General features: G+C 54.6%; 2 protein-coding genes across 2 annotated transcripts; both read left to right on the top strand.

Moving 5' to 3' along the window:
- Window positions 1-258: 258 nt before the first annotated feature.
- Window positions 259-4,013, top strand: LOC149995160 (kallikrein-7-like). Its single transcript, XM_090260016.1, has 5 exons — window positions 259-389; window positions 861-1,014; window positions 1,164-1,411; window positions 1,622-1,758; window positions 3,282-4,013. The coding sequence occupies exons 1-5, from the start codon at window positions 317-319 to the stop codon at window positions 3,435-3,437; spliced, it is 768 nt and encodes a 255-aa protein (XP_090116142.1). The 5' UTR covers window positions 259-316; the 3' UTR covers window positions 3,438-4,013.
- Window positions 4,014-8,363: 4,350 nt separating this feature from the next.
- KLK6 (kallikrein related peptidase 6) lies at window positions 8,364-16,048 on the top strand. Its single transcript, XM_090260017.1, has 7 exons — window positions 8,364-8,500; window positions 9,069-9,213; window positions 9,654-9,701; window positions 9,971-10,127; window positions 12,890-13,137; window positions 14,421-14,557; window positions 15,420-16,048. Exons 2-7 carry the CDS (start codon window positions 9,153-9,155, stop codon window positions 15,570-15,572), a joined length of 804 nt encoding a protein of 267 aa, XP_090116143.1. The 5' UTR covers window positions 8,364-8,500; window positions 9,069-9,152; the 3' UTR covers window positions 15,573-16,048.
- The last annotated feature ends 1,257 nt before the right edge of the window (window positions 16,049-17,305 follow it).

Below are 17,305 nucleotides of genomic sequence, written 5' to 3'. Positions count from 1 at the left end.
TGGGGGGTGGGGTCTGGAGTCCTGGTTCTAAGAGCTGAGAAGCTGGAGGTGGAATTTTGGGGCCTCTTGGAGAAACAGAACTGGGGAAACAGGCTTACGAACAAGGAGGGGTGAAAGCCAGATCCCCAGAGGAAGGGAGTCTGCAGGCCTGGAACCTGAGTCGGAGGGAGGGTGTGGCCGGGGAGCAAGGTTTGGGGGTCTAAGGCAGAAGGGCCTGGGGACCAGGACTTCCGGTTCCTGAACTCTTTGTCTTTCCAGCCCCAACAGAAGACGCCCTTCCTCCGCGTGGCAGCCCACAGAGGCTCCCAGAGGCCACATGGCAGGTCCCCGTCTCTCATCCCTGCTGATCCTGCTGCTGTCCTTGGCCCTGGGATCTGCTAGACGAGGAGGTGAGGGTCAGACGGGGAGGCCTGACCTTGCCCTTGAGCCTGTAACTGTCCCCACCTTCCCTCTCCAGGGCCCTCTCTGCACAGAGTCCCTGAGGCAGGAACCAGGCCCCTGAAGCAGCTGCCTGCCATGTAGACAAGACCCTCCTGCTGGGACCCCTTTCCTCCTGCTTCCTTCTGGCTCCTGGGGTCTCTGTGCTCCCCAGAATTATTCCTGCCCTCCGTGTCTCTCCCAGCAGCCTCTGGGGTGGCCTCCAGACCAGATGCTCCCTTGGGTTCTGAACAGACTCCCTCCACCTGCCTCCATCCCTGTCCGCAGCTTCCTCTGTGCTGTGCCCAGTTTCTGCCTCTGCCCTGCTCCGTGCCTGCCTGTCTGTCTGTCTGTCTGTCCTTTGGTCTCTGCCAATCCCTCAACGGATTCCTCGGCTTTGCCTGGAGGCTTGCTGCCCCTGTTTTCCTCTGTGTCTCTATCAGGACAGGAAACAGAGGACAGAATTATTAATGGAGTTCCATGTCCAAGGGGCTCGCACCCCTGGCAGGTGGCCCTGCTCAAAGGCGACGAGCTCCACTGTGGAGGCGTGCTGGTCAGCGAGCAGTGGGTGCTCACCGCCGCCCACTGCAAGATGAGGTGCGTGGCAGGGGAGCCACAGTGCCTCCAGCTCTCCGTCCGGGCCCCTGTCCCCTTACCTCTGCGCCCCTGTCCTCCCCTCCCACCCCGGACCTCTCTCCCCTCCTCTCAGTGACAGTGTCTCTCTCCGCACGTCTCTCTCCTCCCAGTGAGTACAACGTTCACATGGGCAGCGCTCGTCTGGACAGCAGGAGAGCTCAGAGGATCAGGGCCACGCAGTCCTTCGTCCACCCCGGCTACTCCACAGAGACCCACGTTAATGACATCATGCTGGTGAAGCTCGGTCACGCAGCCAGGCTGACATCCTCTGTGAAGACCGCCAACATCCCTTCCCACTGCGATGCGCCTGGGACCATGTGCACCGTTTCTGGCTGGGGCACCGTCACCAGCCCTGATGGTGAGGCGGCTCAGCGACCCGGGAACCCAGGCCCCCAGCCCCTGGTCCCCTAGACCCTGAAGACCAGGAGGTCCCCCTTTTCATGCCCATAGGATCGCGCCCCACAGCTCTTTCTTAATTCAAGGTCCAGGGCCCACACTTCCGCTCCATCAGCAGCCAGGCGGTCCCCAAGCCCGAGCCCCTGACTGACCTGCTCTCCCCCCTCAACAGTGACCTTCCCGTCGGAGCTCATGTGCACCAACGTCAAGCTGATCTCCTCCGAGGACTGCAAGAAGGTTTACAAGGACCTGCTGGGGAAATCCATGCTCTGTGCTGGCATCCCCAACTCCAAGTCCAACGCCTGCAATGTGAGAGCCCGCCCCTGCCCGGCCCTGGCTCCCCCCTCCTCTTAGCCCAGGGTCTGGGGGCCGAGTGCTGAGCCTTCCCTCGCCCCTGCCCAGTCTCGCTTTCCGGGCTCTCTCTCTCCTCTGTCCCCTGCCTGCCCTGCCCATGGGGGTGGGCACGAAGCTGAAGGGGGAGGGGCTGGAAGTGAGGAAATGGGGGTGGGGCTATGGGAAGAGGGAGTGAGGCCTGAACTTCAAGCACAAACTTAGAGGGGTCATAAACACTCAGTGACTAAGATACATCCTATTCCAATGAAATACACTCCTTAAATCCGTGCAAAAATCCTCGATGAACGATCCATTTCACCGAATTTTCCATTTGCTCTGCGCCCCATATGGTTCAGCGCTGTACAGTACTGGCCTGTGTATCTAAAATTGGGATAACCCGTTGGCCATGGATTTTTTTTCATATTAACTTTGATTACTAAGTATTGTGTTAAAATACTATTTATTGCAATCACTGAGATTTCGTGCCAGAAGCTTATGTCTCATTCACCTCCCCTCGGTCCTGATTCTGGTGAAAGGAGTCCCGCCTCCTCCTTGTTCCCCGTTAGCATCTCTGTTACCCCCTTTCTGTCTCCGAGAATCCTCTTCCTTCATCGCTCTTCCCATCTCGTGTAATTTCCTCGTTTTCCTCCGCCTTCTCTCTGTGTCAGACTCTGCCTGTCAAATGCCTCTGGAACGCTTGTTATCCCCCCATGGCTGCCTCTTTCCCCTCCCCCAACATCTCTGCTCTCTGTCCCCCTCTTCCTTCCCTTTCTTCTCTCCACCCTTCTCTCTACCTCTCTCTCTCAGTATCTCCCTCATCCTTTACCTCCTCACATGTCCACTCTCTTTACTTCTGTCTGCACTCTCGTTTTTCAGGGGCCACGGGATGGTGTGTGTGAGGGACAGAGGTGATGTGACAGGGCTGTGTGTCCTAAAGGATGGGGAGGGTCCCCCTTGCCCTCCAGTGTGGGCTGATTTATAATTGTGCGCGCTGTGCAGGGGGTCAGAGCCCCATGCTTGGTTTAAGGCACTCTTATTGCTGTTTGGAAATTTCTATATTGGCACCAGGTGGTCTGCATTTTCATTTGGCGCTTGACCCTGTGAATGAGGTCATTGATTCTGTCCCTGGTTCCCAGGATGACCCTGTCCGGGATCCCGGGATGAGTGCATGTATGCGTTCCCTGGAGATAATGGGCCTTCTTTCAGTGGCTTGGCAAGGGGTGGTTCCACCGGGCTCTGACTTCTGGGAAGCCCCGCCTCCTTCCTGTGATCGGTCCCATTGGCTGGGGCTCAAGCCAGTGTCTTCAGAAAACCTGGTTGTCCTCAGCAGGATAGCATTGATTCCTGCTCTCCCTTTGGTCCACAGAGACAATGAGTCTCTTCCCACTGGCCAGGGTGGCAGGCTCTGGTCTGGCAGGGCACACTTGGTAACCTCAGGGTGTGTGAGACTCGGGGCTGGCTGCTCTGAAGCCCAAGCTAATCTGCTCTCTCCCCCGCAGGGTGACTCAGGAGGACCGCTGGTGTGCAGAGGCACCCTGCAAGGCCTGGTGTCCTGGGGGGCTTTCCCTTGTGGCAAACCGAACGACCCCGGTGTTTATACCCAAGTCTGCAAGTTCGTCGGCTGGATACGGGAGACCATGAGAAACCATGGCTAATCTCCGGATTCCCATCTCTCCGGCTCTGTGCCTTGAACGGGAAATTTACAGAAATTAGGACATTGGGGATGTGTAGTCACATTTGACTTCACCTTTGCTCAAAGTCACATTAAAACCTCAACAATGGTACATGTGTGTAAACCAATGAAATTAAGCAAAAAATCCAAGATCAACACACACACACACACACACACACACACACACAATCTCAGTTCTGGTCAAGATGCAATAAGACCAGCAACTTCAATCACTGAACTTGTAAATTGGTATGACATTTTTAGAAGACAGTTGGGAAAGATAAATCAAGACCCTTATTCACCACCGTGGGCTTAGTAATTCTCGTAAACCAGAAATGTGGAACAAGGTTTGAGGTAGTGGGTTATGTAAACAATAACTGGGCTCGTGACAAGGATACTAATGTAGCTGTTCAGGATAGTACTATACAGAACTATTAATGTCATGCAAGAATCCTGATGTTATCTGATGTAAAATTTAAAAGCTGTGGCAATGTATTAGCACGTGATCCTCACCATGTAAAAGAAAATAATCACAGAATAAAATCTGAAAGAGCATGTACCAACTGTGTGTGGATGTAGTCATGGGGTGTCTCCTTCCCTCCATTTCTCTTCTGTGCCTGTGCATTTTTATCACCTGAAAGATACAGGTGGGAACCCCTGAAGAGCTCAGGTTGGGGAGAGGAGACCTTAAGAGAGGGAGATGGGAAAGGATAAGGTATCTGATTCTGAGGCTTCACTCCGTCTCCTGCCTCCTCCCCCACTGGTCCGGTGGCATGTTCTTCTGTATTTCCCAGGTCTTGGTCTTCCCCATCTATTAAATGGGAAAGGGAGGGAGGGAGAAGGAGGAGGAGGAGGAGGATGGGAAGGAGGGGAGGGGATGGAGGGGAGCGAGGAGGAGAAAAGAAGAAGAAGAAAAAAAGGAGAAGGGAAGAAAAGAGTTGGGGGAGGGAAGGAAGGAGGAGGAGGAGAAAAGGGACGTGAGAAATGCCTATCTCATCAGTGTTGAAATGGATTTGAAACTGGTTCTGAGCATGTCACCAGGGAAGAGGTTTTCAGGAAGGTTAGGACTGGCGGGTAGACAGGACCCTGAGGTGCCACAAAGGCCTGCCACAACTGCGTGTGCAGTGTCCTGGTGGGAGAGAACGATGGGGTTGGGAACCCAGGTAGGTGGACTCGCTTTCTCAGAGAGTTCAGGGAAGGGGCCTCTGGAAGAGAGGAGGGAGGAGGGAGAAGTCGCGTGACTCAGAGCCTGGTCACACCCGGGCCTCCAGGTACCAGAGGCTCCCGGGCAATCACACCTCAGACTCTGCTGACTGTGCGATCTTCCAGCCCCGCACCCCCCCGCCCCCCCCCCCGTCCCCTATACCTGCCTTTCCAGTTTCTCTCCCAGAATTTTCTTCTGGCCAACATCCTCCAGACCCTTCCTCCCTCCACTCCTCTCCCTCTTCAGTGCCCCTTGAACCTCACTCCCCACTTTTCCCCATATTGCAGAAATCCTGCAGACACCAATACTCTGCACAGAGAACACCAAGACCCCTCCTCCCACAAAGCACAGGAGTCCAGGCCCCTGGCCCCTCATCCCTCAGACCCAGGAGTTAGGCCCCCAGCCTTGTTCTTTCTCCGGACAGAGACAAGTTGAAGGAATGTCTAGGGTTCTGGGCCACCCACCCCCATAAAGCTCCATCAACTTCCCCTCTCTCCAGCATTCTACCCAAATCTGCATTCAATTCAAAATGTTTTAAAGTGAGAAAACATGGCAGTTGCACTAAATTCGGCAGGAGCCACCTGGCCCTGCTCCTCCACAGCTTTTCACACAAGTCCCAAGGTGGGTTACTTTGCACTGACCTCAGGGGGTCCTCTCTCTGGATTTCTAAAAGCAGCCTGATTTCTCCTTGGGCAGACAGGATAGCATAATCGTTAAAGGCACTAACCCTAGAAGCTGGGCGCTGTGGCTGCCAATCCCAGTTCTGGCTCCTGGAAGCCTTTGAGCACATCACCTCCCTGTTCCTCCGTCATCGAAATGAGAGAAGGGGCAGCTATGCCCCGGGGCTGCTGTGAAGATGGAATAATACTCAGGAAGTGCAGCGCGCTGTCCGACACAGACCGAGCCTCCGTGAGTGCTGGTTTTTAATCGTCTGACACTTTTTCCTGATTACACCCTCATACGGGTTTCTTATAAAACATTTTCTTTTCTTTTCTTTTCTTTTTAAGATTTTATTTATTTATTTTTAGAGAGAGGAGAAAAGAGAGAGAAAGAGAGGGAGAGAAACATCAATGTGTGGTTACTTCTCACACACCCCCGACTGGGGACCCAGCCCGCAACCCAGGCCTGTGCCCTGACTAGGAATCGAACCAGTGACTCTTTGGTTTGCAGGCTGGCGGTCAACCCACTGAGCACAGCAGCCAGGGCTAAAATATTTTCTTTATTGAAGACTTCAGAGAGCATGTCGACTAGGAGAAAAACGTGCCCTGATTAAGCATGTGTGGCATGTGGTGGTGACAAATCCCAGAAGGTCAGTGGTGAGTCCCCGGAGTTGGGGACTTAATTCTCTCTCCGGGTTTCCTCTACTCCCCACTGCCTACCAACTCCCTCCTTTCTCTGCAGCCGTCAGCTACTCTCCTGAATCCACCATCCCATACGCAGGAAGGCAGACCCTGTGCAGGCTTCGAGAGATAGGTCATGTCCACCACTGTGTTGGCAGCTGAGTTTCCATTCAGGCTCCACCGTCTTTTGGGCGTTTGATGTTGAGCAATGAACTTCATCTCTCTGTGCCTCAGTTTTCTTATCACTAAAACAGGAGTGGGCATAATGAAGTCATTTAGTCATTTGGTCAACATTTCCTAAGGCTTCCCCTGCACCAGGTCCTGTGCGGATGCTTGGGACACAGTGCTGAGTCAGCCCCGGTGCCTGTCCTCACTGAGCCTGCGGTCCAGCCGGGGGGCATGGATATGAGTCCTGATGGTCACGGTGCAGGGTGACTTGAGGGAGGCACCTGCTGTGGGAATCTAGATGAGAGAGTGACTAACCCAACCGCAGGGTGGTGGGAATTGGGTGGTGTTCAGGGAAGGCTTCCTGAAGGAGGTGATATCTAAGCAGACTTGAAGGACAAGTTGTGAGAAGGGCATTCTGGGAAGAGAGAATGGAATGGGCGAAGGCCTAGAGGTCCGAGGGCATGGCATGGTTCAGGGAGACTTCAAATCATCTCCATGGCTGGCGTGCAATGAGAGAAGCGGGCAGAGCCGCTCCGGGGCTCCAGACTGCTGAAAATGTGGCAAGATCCAAGCAGGACGCGCTGTTGACGTGCAAAAGGTACATCAGGTCCCAAACATGCCTTGTGCAAAAATAAAATAAAATTAAAACAAATGAGAAAGCACACCGTCTCTTTACACTTTTATTATTTTGATTTCATGTTGGAGTGACAATATTTTGCATGCATTGCGGGAAGTGAAATATTGAAATAAACTCTTTCTTGAGATTTTTTTTTTTTTAGATTTTATTTTTCCAGGTACAGTTTACTGTCAGTATTATTTTGTGTTGGTTTGAGGTGCACGGCATAGCGGTTAAACAATCATATACGTTAGAAAGTGTTTCCCCCCAATGTTTTCAGTGCCCATCTGACCCCATATAGTTATTACAATACTATTAACTATGTTTCCTATGCTGCACTTTTCACATCCCCACGACTAGGACTGGGTACAAAAGGGGAAGAAATTGAAAAGTACACATTGGTAGTAACTCTTGCTTTTTTTTTTTTTTTTTTTTTTTTTTTTTTTTTACTGTGGCCACTAGAACATTTAAAAATGCACGTGCGCCTGGCATTGTATTTCCACTTGCCAGCACTGTTCTGGGTGCCGACTGAGGGGTTAGGACTTTTTCCCCAGGATGATGGGGACCCAGGGCAGGGTTGTGAGCCGGAGAGAGAGACAGGGTCGGTTCTGGATGCAAGAAGGGCCCTCTGGGGCCTAGGGGCCTGCGGGAAGCGGAGGGGCAGGGAGCAGAAGACGGGGAATGCCAAATTGGTTTTCATCCCCGGAGTGATGGGGCCCAAGCGAAGGTGGGGACAATGACATTTAATGCAGGGAAAGAAACGCAGCGCCGGGCCCACACCGGCGCTAGGCAGACATAATCAAGGTCAGGAGGCCTCATTGCCCAACGACTCTCCTCAAAGCCCCCAGGTTCCTTCCCACGCCTGCCATCACCACACCCACCCGCAATCCCCTCCCCTGCACCACGCACAGCCCGGCTCCTGCAGCCGCGCCCCTGCCCCCTGCCCCTCCCACACGCGAGGCCCTCTTGGGTCCCTCCATAGTCCAGGGGCCCCATTCCTGCTCATTTCCACGTCTCTCCCTCGGTGTTGAATTCAGCAAGCCCCCAAATCCTCCTGGGTCCCACCAGCTCCCCAGCACCCTGACGCCCCTGGGTGCGCATGCACGCACTGCTCTTCCAGCCACGCCGGGGACCCAAGGGAAGACGGGCAGAGAGAGATTTACAGACTCAGGGAATCCAGGGGCAGGACAGACGGAAAGGAAAGATGGAGAAAGAGACAGAGGGAGAGAGACACAGGTAGAGGCGGAGATGAACCCAGACAAACACCCAGAAAGAGACAGACATGGGGACACCCCGCCAGGGCCAGGGAAGCACAGAGACCCCGGAGGTGGGCTGGCTGGGAAGAGGGCGGCCGGGAGGCTCAGGAGTCCTGATATGGGGGGTGGGGGTGGGCAGAGGTGGGTGCACAGTCAAGAGACAGCAAGAGGACTGTCGGGGACAGAGGGGAGGCATTGAGCAGCCGCCTGCCGCCCGCCTTCCTGGAAGAGAGGTTGGGACATGGAGCAGCCAGGAGCGTGGCACTGGGTGCTGGGGGCGGACAAAGCCTGATTGTTCCCAGTGCCTGACGTCCCCACAGTGCCCAAGCCTGCGCCCCAGCCTGGGGCAGGGTCAAGTGCCATCTTGGTGACACATGCTTTCTCACTGGCTGGCTGGTTCACTCTCTCGTGGGGACAAGGAGGTCGTCAGCCCTCACAGAGGGACAGAGGGACGTAAGGCAGGTGCGTGAGTCAGCCCAACCCGACTACCCCCTGCAGCCTGGTTCCCAAGGCCCAAGCTCTGCGGGTTCCTGAGCACCGACAGACAGGGCGGCGGTCCCTGGAGACAGGGGCTACTGTCACTTTGCCAGGAAGCCCACATTTGGTCCAGGGACTGAAGAGGGCTAGCGTCGATCATCTTTCCTGCCCCCACGCCCAAGAATCAGCACCCAGCCCACCTCCCTCGGACCCAGGAGCCCAGACCCCCAGTGTACTCAGGGCCCAGTGCTTCCTTTCCTGGAAGCCGGGGTCAGGGGTCATCAGGAGCAGAGCCGTGGGCGTAGGAGGAATGCGTGTGGGAGGCAGGTGAGGAGGAAAAGGGTGGGGCAGTTTCCTGAGTCAGGAAACTGAGAAGACTGGGGTTAAAAAGGAAGCATCAGGAGCCTCTGGGGACAAGAACAGTTTCTTCCAGGGAGGCCAGGAGCCCCGGAGTGTCTGTCAGGCGGTCCTTGATGCCCTGGGCCCCAAAGCCCCTGCATTTTCTGCTGTCTCTCTGGCCGTCCCTCTTCCTGCCTCTCTCTCTCCTTCCTAGGAGTCCTCACTACTTGGCCAGTCCCTCCTCTCCGCTCTGCTCCTTGTGTTTCTGACTCTGCCACCCTGTTCATCTGCCTGTGACATGTGCTGGCCCTGCCCCCAACCCAAGAACCCCTGGGCCAGTAGGCAGGGGCCCCCAGCAGGTAAGACCACATCGCACCCCAGAACCTACAAGAGGGGGGCGGTGAGCAGCAGGTGAGCCCAGAGCCAAGGTGCAGAGGAAAATGCATTGGGAGACGGACCCTGGAGGGCCTCTGGGGCCAGCCCTCCCCGCTGGCGGGTAGGCAGCCTAGAGCCCAGAGGACAAGAAAGACTCCCCGAGACTCACACTGTGAGCGGCTCCTGGGAGTAGCCGTGCAGCGCTGGGCTCTCGCCGGCCCCTGCCTTCACGGGACCCTCCGATGGAAGATAGGTGGAGAGGAGACAAGACCTCGGGAGGCTGGGTGAAGACCAGAAGTCAAGGGGTGGGAGAGCATGGCAGGCCAGGAAGGCGGGAACAAGCCAACGAGGAGGAGGGAGAAGGCGGAGGGGCCTGGGTGGGGTCTGAGACCGGACTGATGGAGCACTTGGCTTCCCCTCCCAGGAGCGGCCATGCAGACGCTGATTGCAGCCCTGGTTCTGATCTCCGCAGGTGGGAAGAGGGGGCAGGGGATGGCGAGGTCTGGGGACAGGGGTTGGAACTGGGTTTGGGAGCCACACTGGTGTGGAGGTGAGCTGGGTTTGGAATGAGGAAGAGTCAGAGGAATGGGGGGATGCAGACCGGGAAGGGGGCAGCTTTGGGGGTGGTACTGGACGCGCTTGGGTGTGGGGCCGGAGATAATCTTGTTGACTGAGGCAAGGCTGGGCTCACCCTGGCGGGCCCATCTCCTCTCTGACCCAGACCCTCCCTCCCTCCAGCAGTCCAGGCAGAGATGACGGACAAGGTGATGCAGGGCGGACCCTGTGATCGGATGTCCCACCCCTACCAAGCTGCCCTCTACACCTCGGGCCACTTGCTGTGCGGGGGCGTCCTCATTCACCCCCTGTGGGTGCTCACAGCTGCCCACTGCAGAAAACCGTGAGTCTCCACACTGTGGACGGGTTGTGCTTGCGATTAGGTGCCACCACGGCCTTGCAGGCTTCAGGCATGAAATGACACACACGTCCCCCCCCCCCACCCTGTCCCAGGAGGAGGCCATCTGATAACCAGTGTCATTTGGCCAACATTTAATTGAGCATAAAATATGTGCCAGGCACTGTGTGAGGCCCTGGAGATCCAGCAGTGATATAAAAAGAAAAGCAGAATTGCTGCTTTCATGGACTGACTGACCTTCTTCTCACTGCACCTTGCAGAGAGAGACGGATCTCGTTCTAAGTGCAGTGGAAAACCAGTGAAGAGTTTTCATCTGGGAAGCAGCAAGCTCTTGATTTCATTGTTAAAAGCGCTCTGGCTACCTCGTGGCCAAGAGGCGACAAAGGGATGCGGGAGGGAGGCTGCTGCCACTGTCAGGAGCGGTAAAATGGCAGCTGGGACCAGGACGCTCGCGGTGGGGATGGGCCAAGGTTGGGAACCTTGGGATTTATTTTGAGACTGAGCCAGCAGGACTTGGTGACGGGGGATGGCAGGGAAAGACAGCAAGCAGGGCTGACCTCCCAGGGTTTGACCTGGATGACGGGGTGTTTGGTTGTGTCTTTTGCTGAGTCAGGGGAGAGGACAAGAGAAACGGTTGGGATATGGGCGGGGGAGCATCAGACACTTGGCTTTCGCCAAGATGAGTTTGAGATACTGGGAGATGTCCAAGAAGATGCCAGGTTGGCCGCTGGTACTTAGGGGAGAGGTCAGAGCCGGAGGTAAACATTAAGGCATTGTCTGCACAGCAGGGATGGGATGAGATCACCCAAAAAGCAGGCGTAGATAGAGGAGCGTAGCGGGCCTGGGACAAGTCCTCGGGGCAATACTTACCCCGTGTTAGATTGACGGCTCACGACGGGCCAGGTGCCCAGTGAGGCGGTGACCTTCCCTCTCCTGGATAGAATTCCACCGCAAGGGTCTGTTGGCCCTATTTTGCAGATGAGGAAACTGAGGCTCAGAGAAATAACAAGGGACAACTCCAGTGTGTAGGAAGCAGCAGGTGCCTCACCTCACTGTTGGGGGGCGGTTCTTGTGAGGCAGGGTCATGGACTCACGGACCCCAGGGTGGTCTCTCCATGCTCAGGGAGAGCTGGCATCCCTCCCAGCACCTCCTTCATTCCCTCAGAGCCCACTGACTGAGAGCACCCTCTCAGGGCCAGACTTGAGTTGGGCAGTGGGGATTCAGGTGTGGATGACAGTCCCTCCCTGCCCTTGGGGACATAAGAGCAGAAAGACGGTTCCTTAACAAACCAACCCTCGGAAAAAAGTCGTACGATTACAAATTGCCCTAAATCCAGTGCAGGAGAAGAACAGGGATGGGTCCCCCAGAGAGAAGAGCAGAGGTACCTACTGCAGGTGGAGGAGATGAAATTCAATCTGAGGTGTGGGAAGTACGACAGCATGCCAAGGGCAGTCAGGGGAAGAGGATTTAGAGCAGAGGAAACGCAAGGACAAAGGCCATGAAGTAAGAACAATCTGGAGAGTTGTCAGTCCACAGGGGGCAGAGAATGGTGGGGTGAGATGCTGGGGCTTTATTTCTGAGGGCAGTGGGGAGCTCTGGGAGGCTTCTGAGCAAGGGAGCAGCTCCCATCATTGAATACCCATCACGTTTCAAATACTGGTCTAGGCACTGAGGATGCTGTATCTGAGCAAAATCAAAATCCCACCTTGATATTCTAGAGCTGCACCATTAAGCCACATATGGCTAATTAAATGTACATGGATAAAAATGAAATGAAATTTCACCTCCACGAGCTACATTTCAAGGGCTCGGTGACCGCCCATGGGTATTGATCATTGTATCAAACACAGTTCTATTGGGCACTGATGCTGTGGTAGGAGAGGCAATAAAACAAGTAAATATTCAACACAAATAGCATACATAAAATAATGATGATAGGGTTTCTGGTGGAAAGAAAAACAGGAGAGGGAGATAGGAATTGCCTGTTGGGGTGGATATTTACATCTTAATTGGGTTGCCAGGAAAGGCCTCACTAAGGAAGTGACATTTGAAGGAGGGGAGGGAGTGAACCACGCAGCTATCTGGGAGGGAAGGTTGCTGACAGGTGAAACAGCTAGTGCAAAGGCCCTGGGGTGGGAAAACGACTGTTGTGTTCCAGGAAAGGCAGGGAAACCAGTGTGGCTAGAGCAGGAGAGAGGGGGAGAGCGGGAGGAGGTACCTGTGAAGGTGATGGGCAGCATTATGGGCCATGGTGAATACCTCAGTCTTTACTCTGAGTCAGAGGAGCGTCATGGGAGAATTCTGAGGAGACAAAGAAGAGGACTGACTTATGTTGTTAAAATATCTCTGGCTGCTCTGTGGAAGATAGGCTCTAGACGGCCAACGGCAGATGCAAGGAGTCCATGAGGTGGCTGCTGCTCTAGTCTTAAGTAAAGGATGATGTTGGCTCAGACCAAGATGGTAGCAGTGGGGGATGTGAGACGTGGTCAGATTCTGGGTATACTTTGGGGAGGCAAAAGGATTTCTGGACATCTTAGTGGTGAAGCTTGAAATAAAGAATCAAGTCTAGTCACCAACTTTATTCTGGAAGGATAGAATTGTCATTTTCTGAGCTGGGAAGACTAAGGGAACGAGACCAGATAGTCCATGGGGTTCCAGGCTACCGCACCCCCGCACTGCGGCCCCATCCAGAGTCTCAGCTGCAGCCCAAGAGCTAAAGATGAGACCTGGCCCTCTTCTCTCTCAGGAATCTTCAGGTCTACCTGGGGAAGCACAACATTTATCAGAGAGAAAGTTTCCAGGAACAGAGCTCTGTTGTCCGGACGGTGGTCCACCCTGGCTACAATGCTGCCTCTCATGACCAGGACATCATGCTGTTACGCCTGAAGCGCCCGGCCAGTCTCTCTGAACGCATCCGGCCCCTGACCCTGGAGAGAGACTGCTCAGCCAACCACACCAGCTGCCACATCCTCGGCTGGGGCAAGACAGCACAAGGTCAGTCGGACAAGGACGATGGGGGAGAAGGCCAGTGGGTGCTGGGTCACAGGGAAGGGGGGCCAAAGGGGCCAAGGGGAAGGTGGTCCAATGATGAGGACCAAGGGGGCCGTGTACCCCTGGGTGAAAGGTCAATGGGGAGGGACAGCAACTACAGGAATTGGACCAGTGAGTGAATGGCCAATGGAGAAAGTAGACCCATGGATGAATGGTCTGGGTGGCTGGGCCCCATAAGATGAAGGGTCAATGAGGAGGGAGGGTCCATGGGGAGATACCAGTGAGGAAGAAGGCTGGTTGTCAAAAGGGACTGATCGGGATGAACTGATGATCAAGAAGGGGTAAGCGGACGAGGGGCTGATGAAAGAAGAGAGATTCATAAAGCGAGGGAGCCAACTCAAGAATGTGAAGTAAGAGAGTGAAAGGGTAGAGAGAGCTAATGGGGGAGGGGCCACTGGGGAAGAGTCAAGAAGAGTCACTGGAGGAAAGACTGGAGGGAGAAACAGCTCCAGTACACCAGCAGGAACCACTGTAAATGAGGGGCAAAAAAAGAAGGTGGGCTATTGGATGAAGGGCCAATGGAAGGGTGGAACCAATGGGGAAAAGGGGACCAAGTAGGAAGAACTAATGGTCAAGTGGTGACCGATCAGGGTGAACCAATGGGAAGAATGGTCCAATGAAGGACAAAGGAGTATAATAAAGGAGGTCACTACTCCAGGAAGAGAGTCTACAGGTCAGCTGGAACCACTGGAGCAGGTGGGATCAATGGAAGAGAAAGAAGTGGAAGCAGGACCTAGGAAAAGGGAAAAACCAACAGAAAATGAGGACTCATGGAGAAGAGGCAACTCATGAGAAAGACAAGCCAATGGGAGAGAAGAATGACCTAAAGAGGGACCTGTCAGGAGTCAGGGCCAATGGAAATGGGTTTTGAGAAGGAAACCCAAGCCCTGGCTGGTGTGGCTCAGTGGATGGAGCTCCAGCCTGCAAACCAAGGGTCACCGGTTCGATTCCCAGTCAGGGCACATGCCCAGATTGCGGGCCAGGTCCCCAGTTGGGGGTGCGTGAGAGGCAACCACACATTGTTTCTCTCCCTCCCTTCTCCTGTCCCTAAAGATAAACAAATAATTTTTTTGTTTTTTAAAGAATGAAAGGCAAATAGGGAGAAGGGAGCCCGTGGGGAATGAGGACCAGTGGAAAGGAGGAATTGCAGGGCCTGGAGGATGGTGTGGAAGACGTGGAAAGGGTGGGTTGTGAATGGAGCCTGGCTCCTGTCTCTCTGCCGTCAGGTGTTTTTCCCAACACCATCCAGTGTGCGTACGTCCACCTGGTACCCCATGAGGACTGTGAGCGTGCCTACCCTGACCAGATCACCCGAAACATGGTGTGCGCAGGCGATGAGAAGTACGGGAAGGATTCCTGCCAGGTGAGGAGGATTATGGGACCTGCCAGTTCTATAACGAAGGACAGAGGTGTGAAAACACAGAGCGAGACAGAAAGAGAGACACACTCAGAGAGACCCAAACAGAGCTTTCCAGAGATACACTGGGGGAGGCTTTGAGGCATGAAAAGGGTGAGAGACTCAGCGTGACACGCAGAGACACCGTCAGGGACAGGCGGAGAAGCCAGGACAGCCAGCGGAGATGGGAAATGCGGACAAGGATGGAGATGGGGAGACCGGGAACTAGAGAGACACTGTAAGGAGGCAGAATCATGAGGGCACTGTCCTTCTTCAGACAGAGCCCCGCCCCCCAAGTCCTGCTCAGACATGGCCAAGCTGTGGAGGAGGGGACCCTCACTAGGGAGAGAAGGGGCTCCACCCCCACCCCGAATACCTTTAACTTGGGTTTCCTCCGCTGGAGTCCATTGGGTCTCTCCACCTTTTGACCAAACTTACTTTGAAGGATCTGGACCGGCCAACAAGGGGAAAGAGACCAAGATAAAATGAGACACACAGTGGTCTGAATAAAAAGAAGGGACACGCACCTCTGTCTCTCTCTCCCCCCATCCCTCCCTTCCCACCCACCCCCACCTGTCAGACCCTGTTTTGTTCTTAACCTTTATTCTTTTCCCTCCTCTTTCTCCCCACGCCTCTCTGCATATTGGTGTTCTCTCTGTCTCCCCTTGCTCCCGAGTCTCCCTCAGCCTCTCTATTTCCGTCTGTGACTGTGTGTTTGTGTGTCTGTCCGTCTGTCTGTCCCTGAGAATGTCTCTCCATCTCCAGGGTCTCTCTGTCCCTGTGTCTTTCTTTCTCTCTACATTTCTGACTCTCTCCCTCTCTCCCACAGGGCGATTCCGGGGGTCCCCTGGTGTGTGGAGACCGTCTCCGAGGCCTCGTGTCGTGGGGTAACGTCCCCTGTGGATCCAAGGAGAAGCCGGGCATCTACACCAATGTCTGCAGATATTACCAGTGGATCCGAAAAATCGTTCAGGACATCTAGCTGGGACATGGGACACCGAGCTCTTAACTCCGATCCCCATTTGCTGGCTCTAAAATATCTCTGACCACAACCTTGCCTTCCCCTGCCTTCCCAGATCCGACCCTTAATGCTTCATTCCGCCTCATTTTACCCCAGCCCCATCCTTGCCCCCACCACTGAGAGAACTGAGGAAAACCCCTCCCAAGCAGCCCTCCCTGCCTGATGGTCCCATGGACTTGGGGTTGCACGCAGAGGACTGCTCCCAAGTCTGGAAAAACCTGAGTTGAAATCCCAGCTCTTCCACATGCTCCGCAGGCACCGTTGGGAAGTGCCTGCCTTCACTATGCAGACCCCCGTCTGCAAAATGGGGACAATGTCAGTAAATTCCTCATAAAACACTGGCTGCTGTTGGGGGGATCCAGGGCCTCCGCCAAGTGGAGCAGGGGCGCCAGAGTCCGACAGACCTGGGTGCTCAATAAAGAGGGAATTTCATCCTGGCTGATGCTGTTTGCTTCTCTCCCACTTCCGCCGCTCTGAGACCCAGATAATCTTCATTATGTTAACAGCCTAATTTGACTTACTTTTTTCTTTTTTAAAGATTTTATTTATTTTTAGAGAGAGGAGAAGGGAGGGAGAAAGAGAGGGAGAGAAGCATCCATGTGTGGCTGCCTCTCTCGCATCCCCAACTGGGGACCTGGTTTGAAACCCAGGCATGTGCCCTGACTGGGAATCAAACCGGGGACCCTTTGGCTCACAGGCTGGCACTCAATCCACTGAGCCACACCAGCCAGGGCCTAATTTGACTTATTTTCTGCTCCAAGGAGACATCCTTGACTCTCACCTTGTGCTAACCCTCAGGGGTGGCTCTCTCCCCTAGACCCCCTTGGCAATGGTAAAAGCAGGAAGATGAAAGGGTTGGGGGACCACAGTGTGTAGGTACAAGTGACGGGAGAGGGTAGCCGGGACCGGGTCAACCTCAGCCCCCAGGCTGAGAGGCTGGGGTTTTCTCCTGACAGTAATGGGGAGCCATGGAAGGGCTGCAAGTAGGAGCAGCACTGAAGACGTGTGTAGGACGGACCAGGCAGGAGAGGCTGGGGCTCAGAAGGAGGCTGGGGTGACGGTGCCTGGAGAGAAGATGAGGCTGAGCTGGGGCCAGGGCTGGGAGGGCTGGAGAAGGGAGGCTGGACATGAAGTTCCTGCACGGAGAAGTTTGGGTGGATGACATTCTCACAGAGGGAGCGACCTGAGGCAAAGCTCAGGGGTGTGCCCCAGAGAAGGCACATTGCTCGGGACGGTGGGGGCTGGGGTTTGAGGCAGGAGAAGTGGGTACGTGACTGGAAATGTAGGTCAATATTAGAAGGTGCTCGGCCTGGGATACCAGATGGAAAAATCTGGCCTTGACCCTGAGGGCTTTGAGAAAAGGAGGGATGGCCCTGGTGGGTGTGGGTCAGTGGATTGAGTGCCAGCCTGCAAACCAAAGGGTTGCTGGTTCGATTCCCAGTCAGGGCACAAGCCTGAGCTGCAGGCCAGGTCCCAAGTTGGGGGCACAAGAGAGGCAACCATGCATTGATGCTTCTCTCCCTCTCTTTCTCCCTCCTTTCCCTTCTCTCTAAAAATGAATAAACAAAAAAAAAAAAAATTTTAATCAGGCTTTCTTTTAAAAAAAAGAAAAAGAAAAGGAGGTATTAGGAAGATCTCACTGGGGTCCATTTGAGGTGGGAGGAATAGACAGGGTGGAAGAGAGACTGGAGATT

The sequence above is a fragment of the Furipterus horrens genome, unplaced genomic scaffold (assembly GCF_987537825.1).
Source record: "Furipterus horrens unplaced genomic scaffold, mFurHor1.1.pri manual_scaffold_13, whole genome shotgun sequence".
NCBI lineage: Eukaryota > Metazoa > Chordata > Mammalia > Chiroptera > Furipteridae > Furipterus > Furipterus horrens.
Note: the sequence above shows the minus strand (reverse complement) of the source record. Positions and strands in the feature narration are given on the sequence as shown.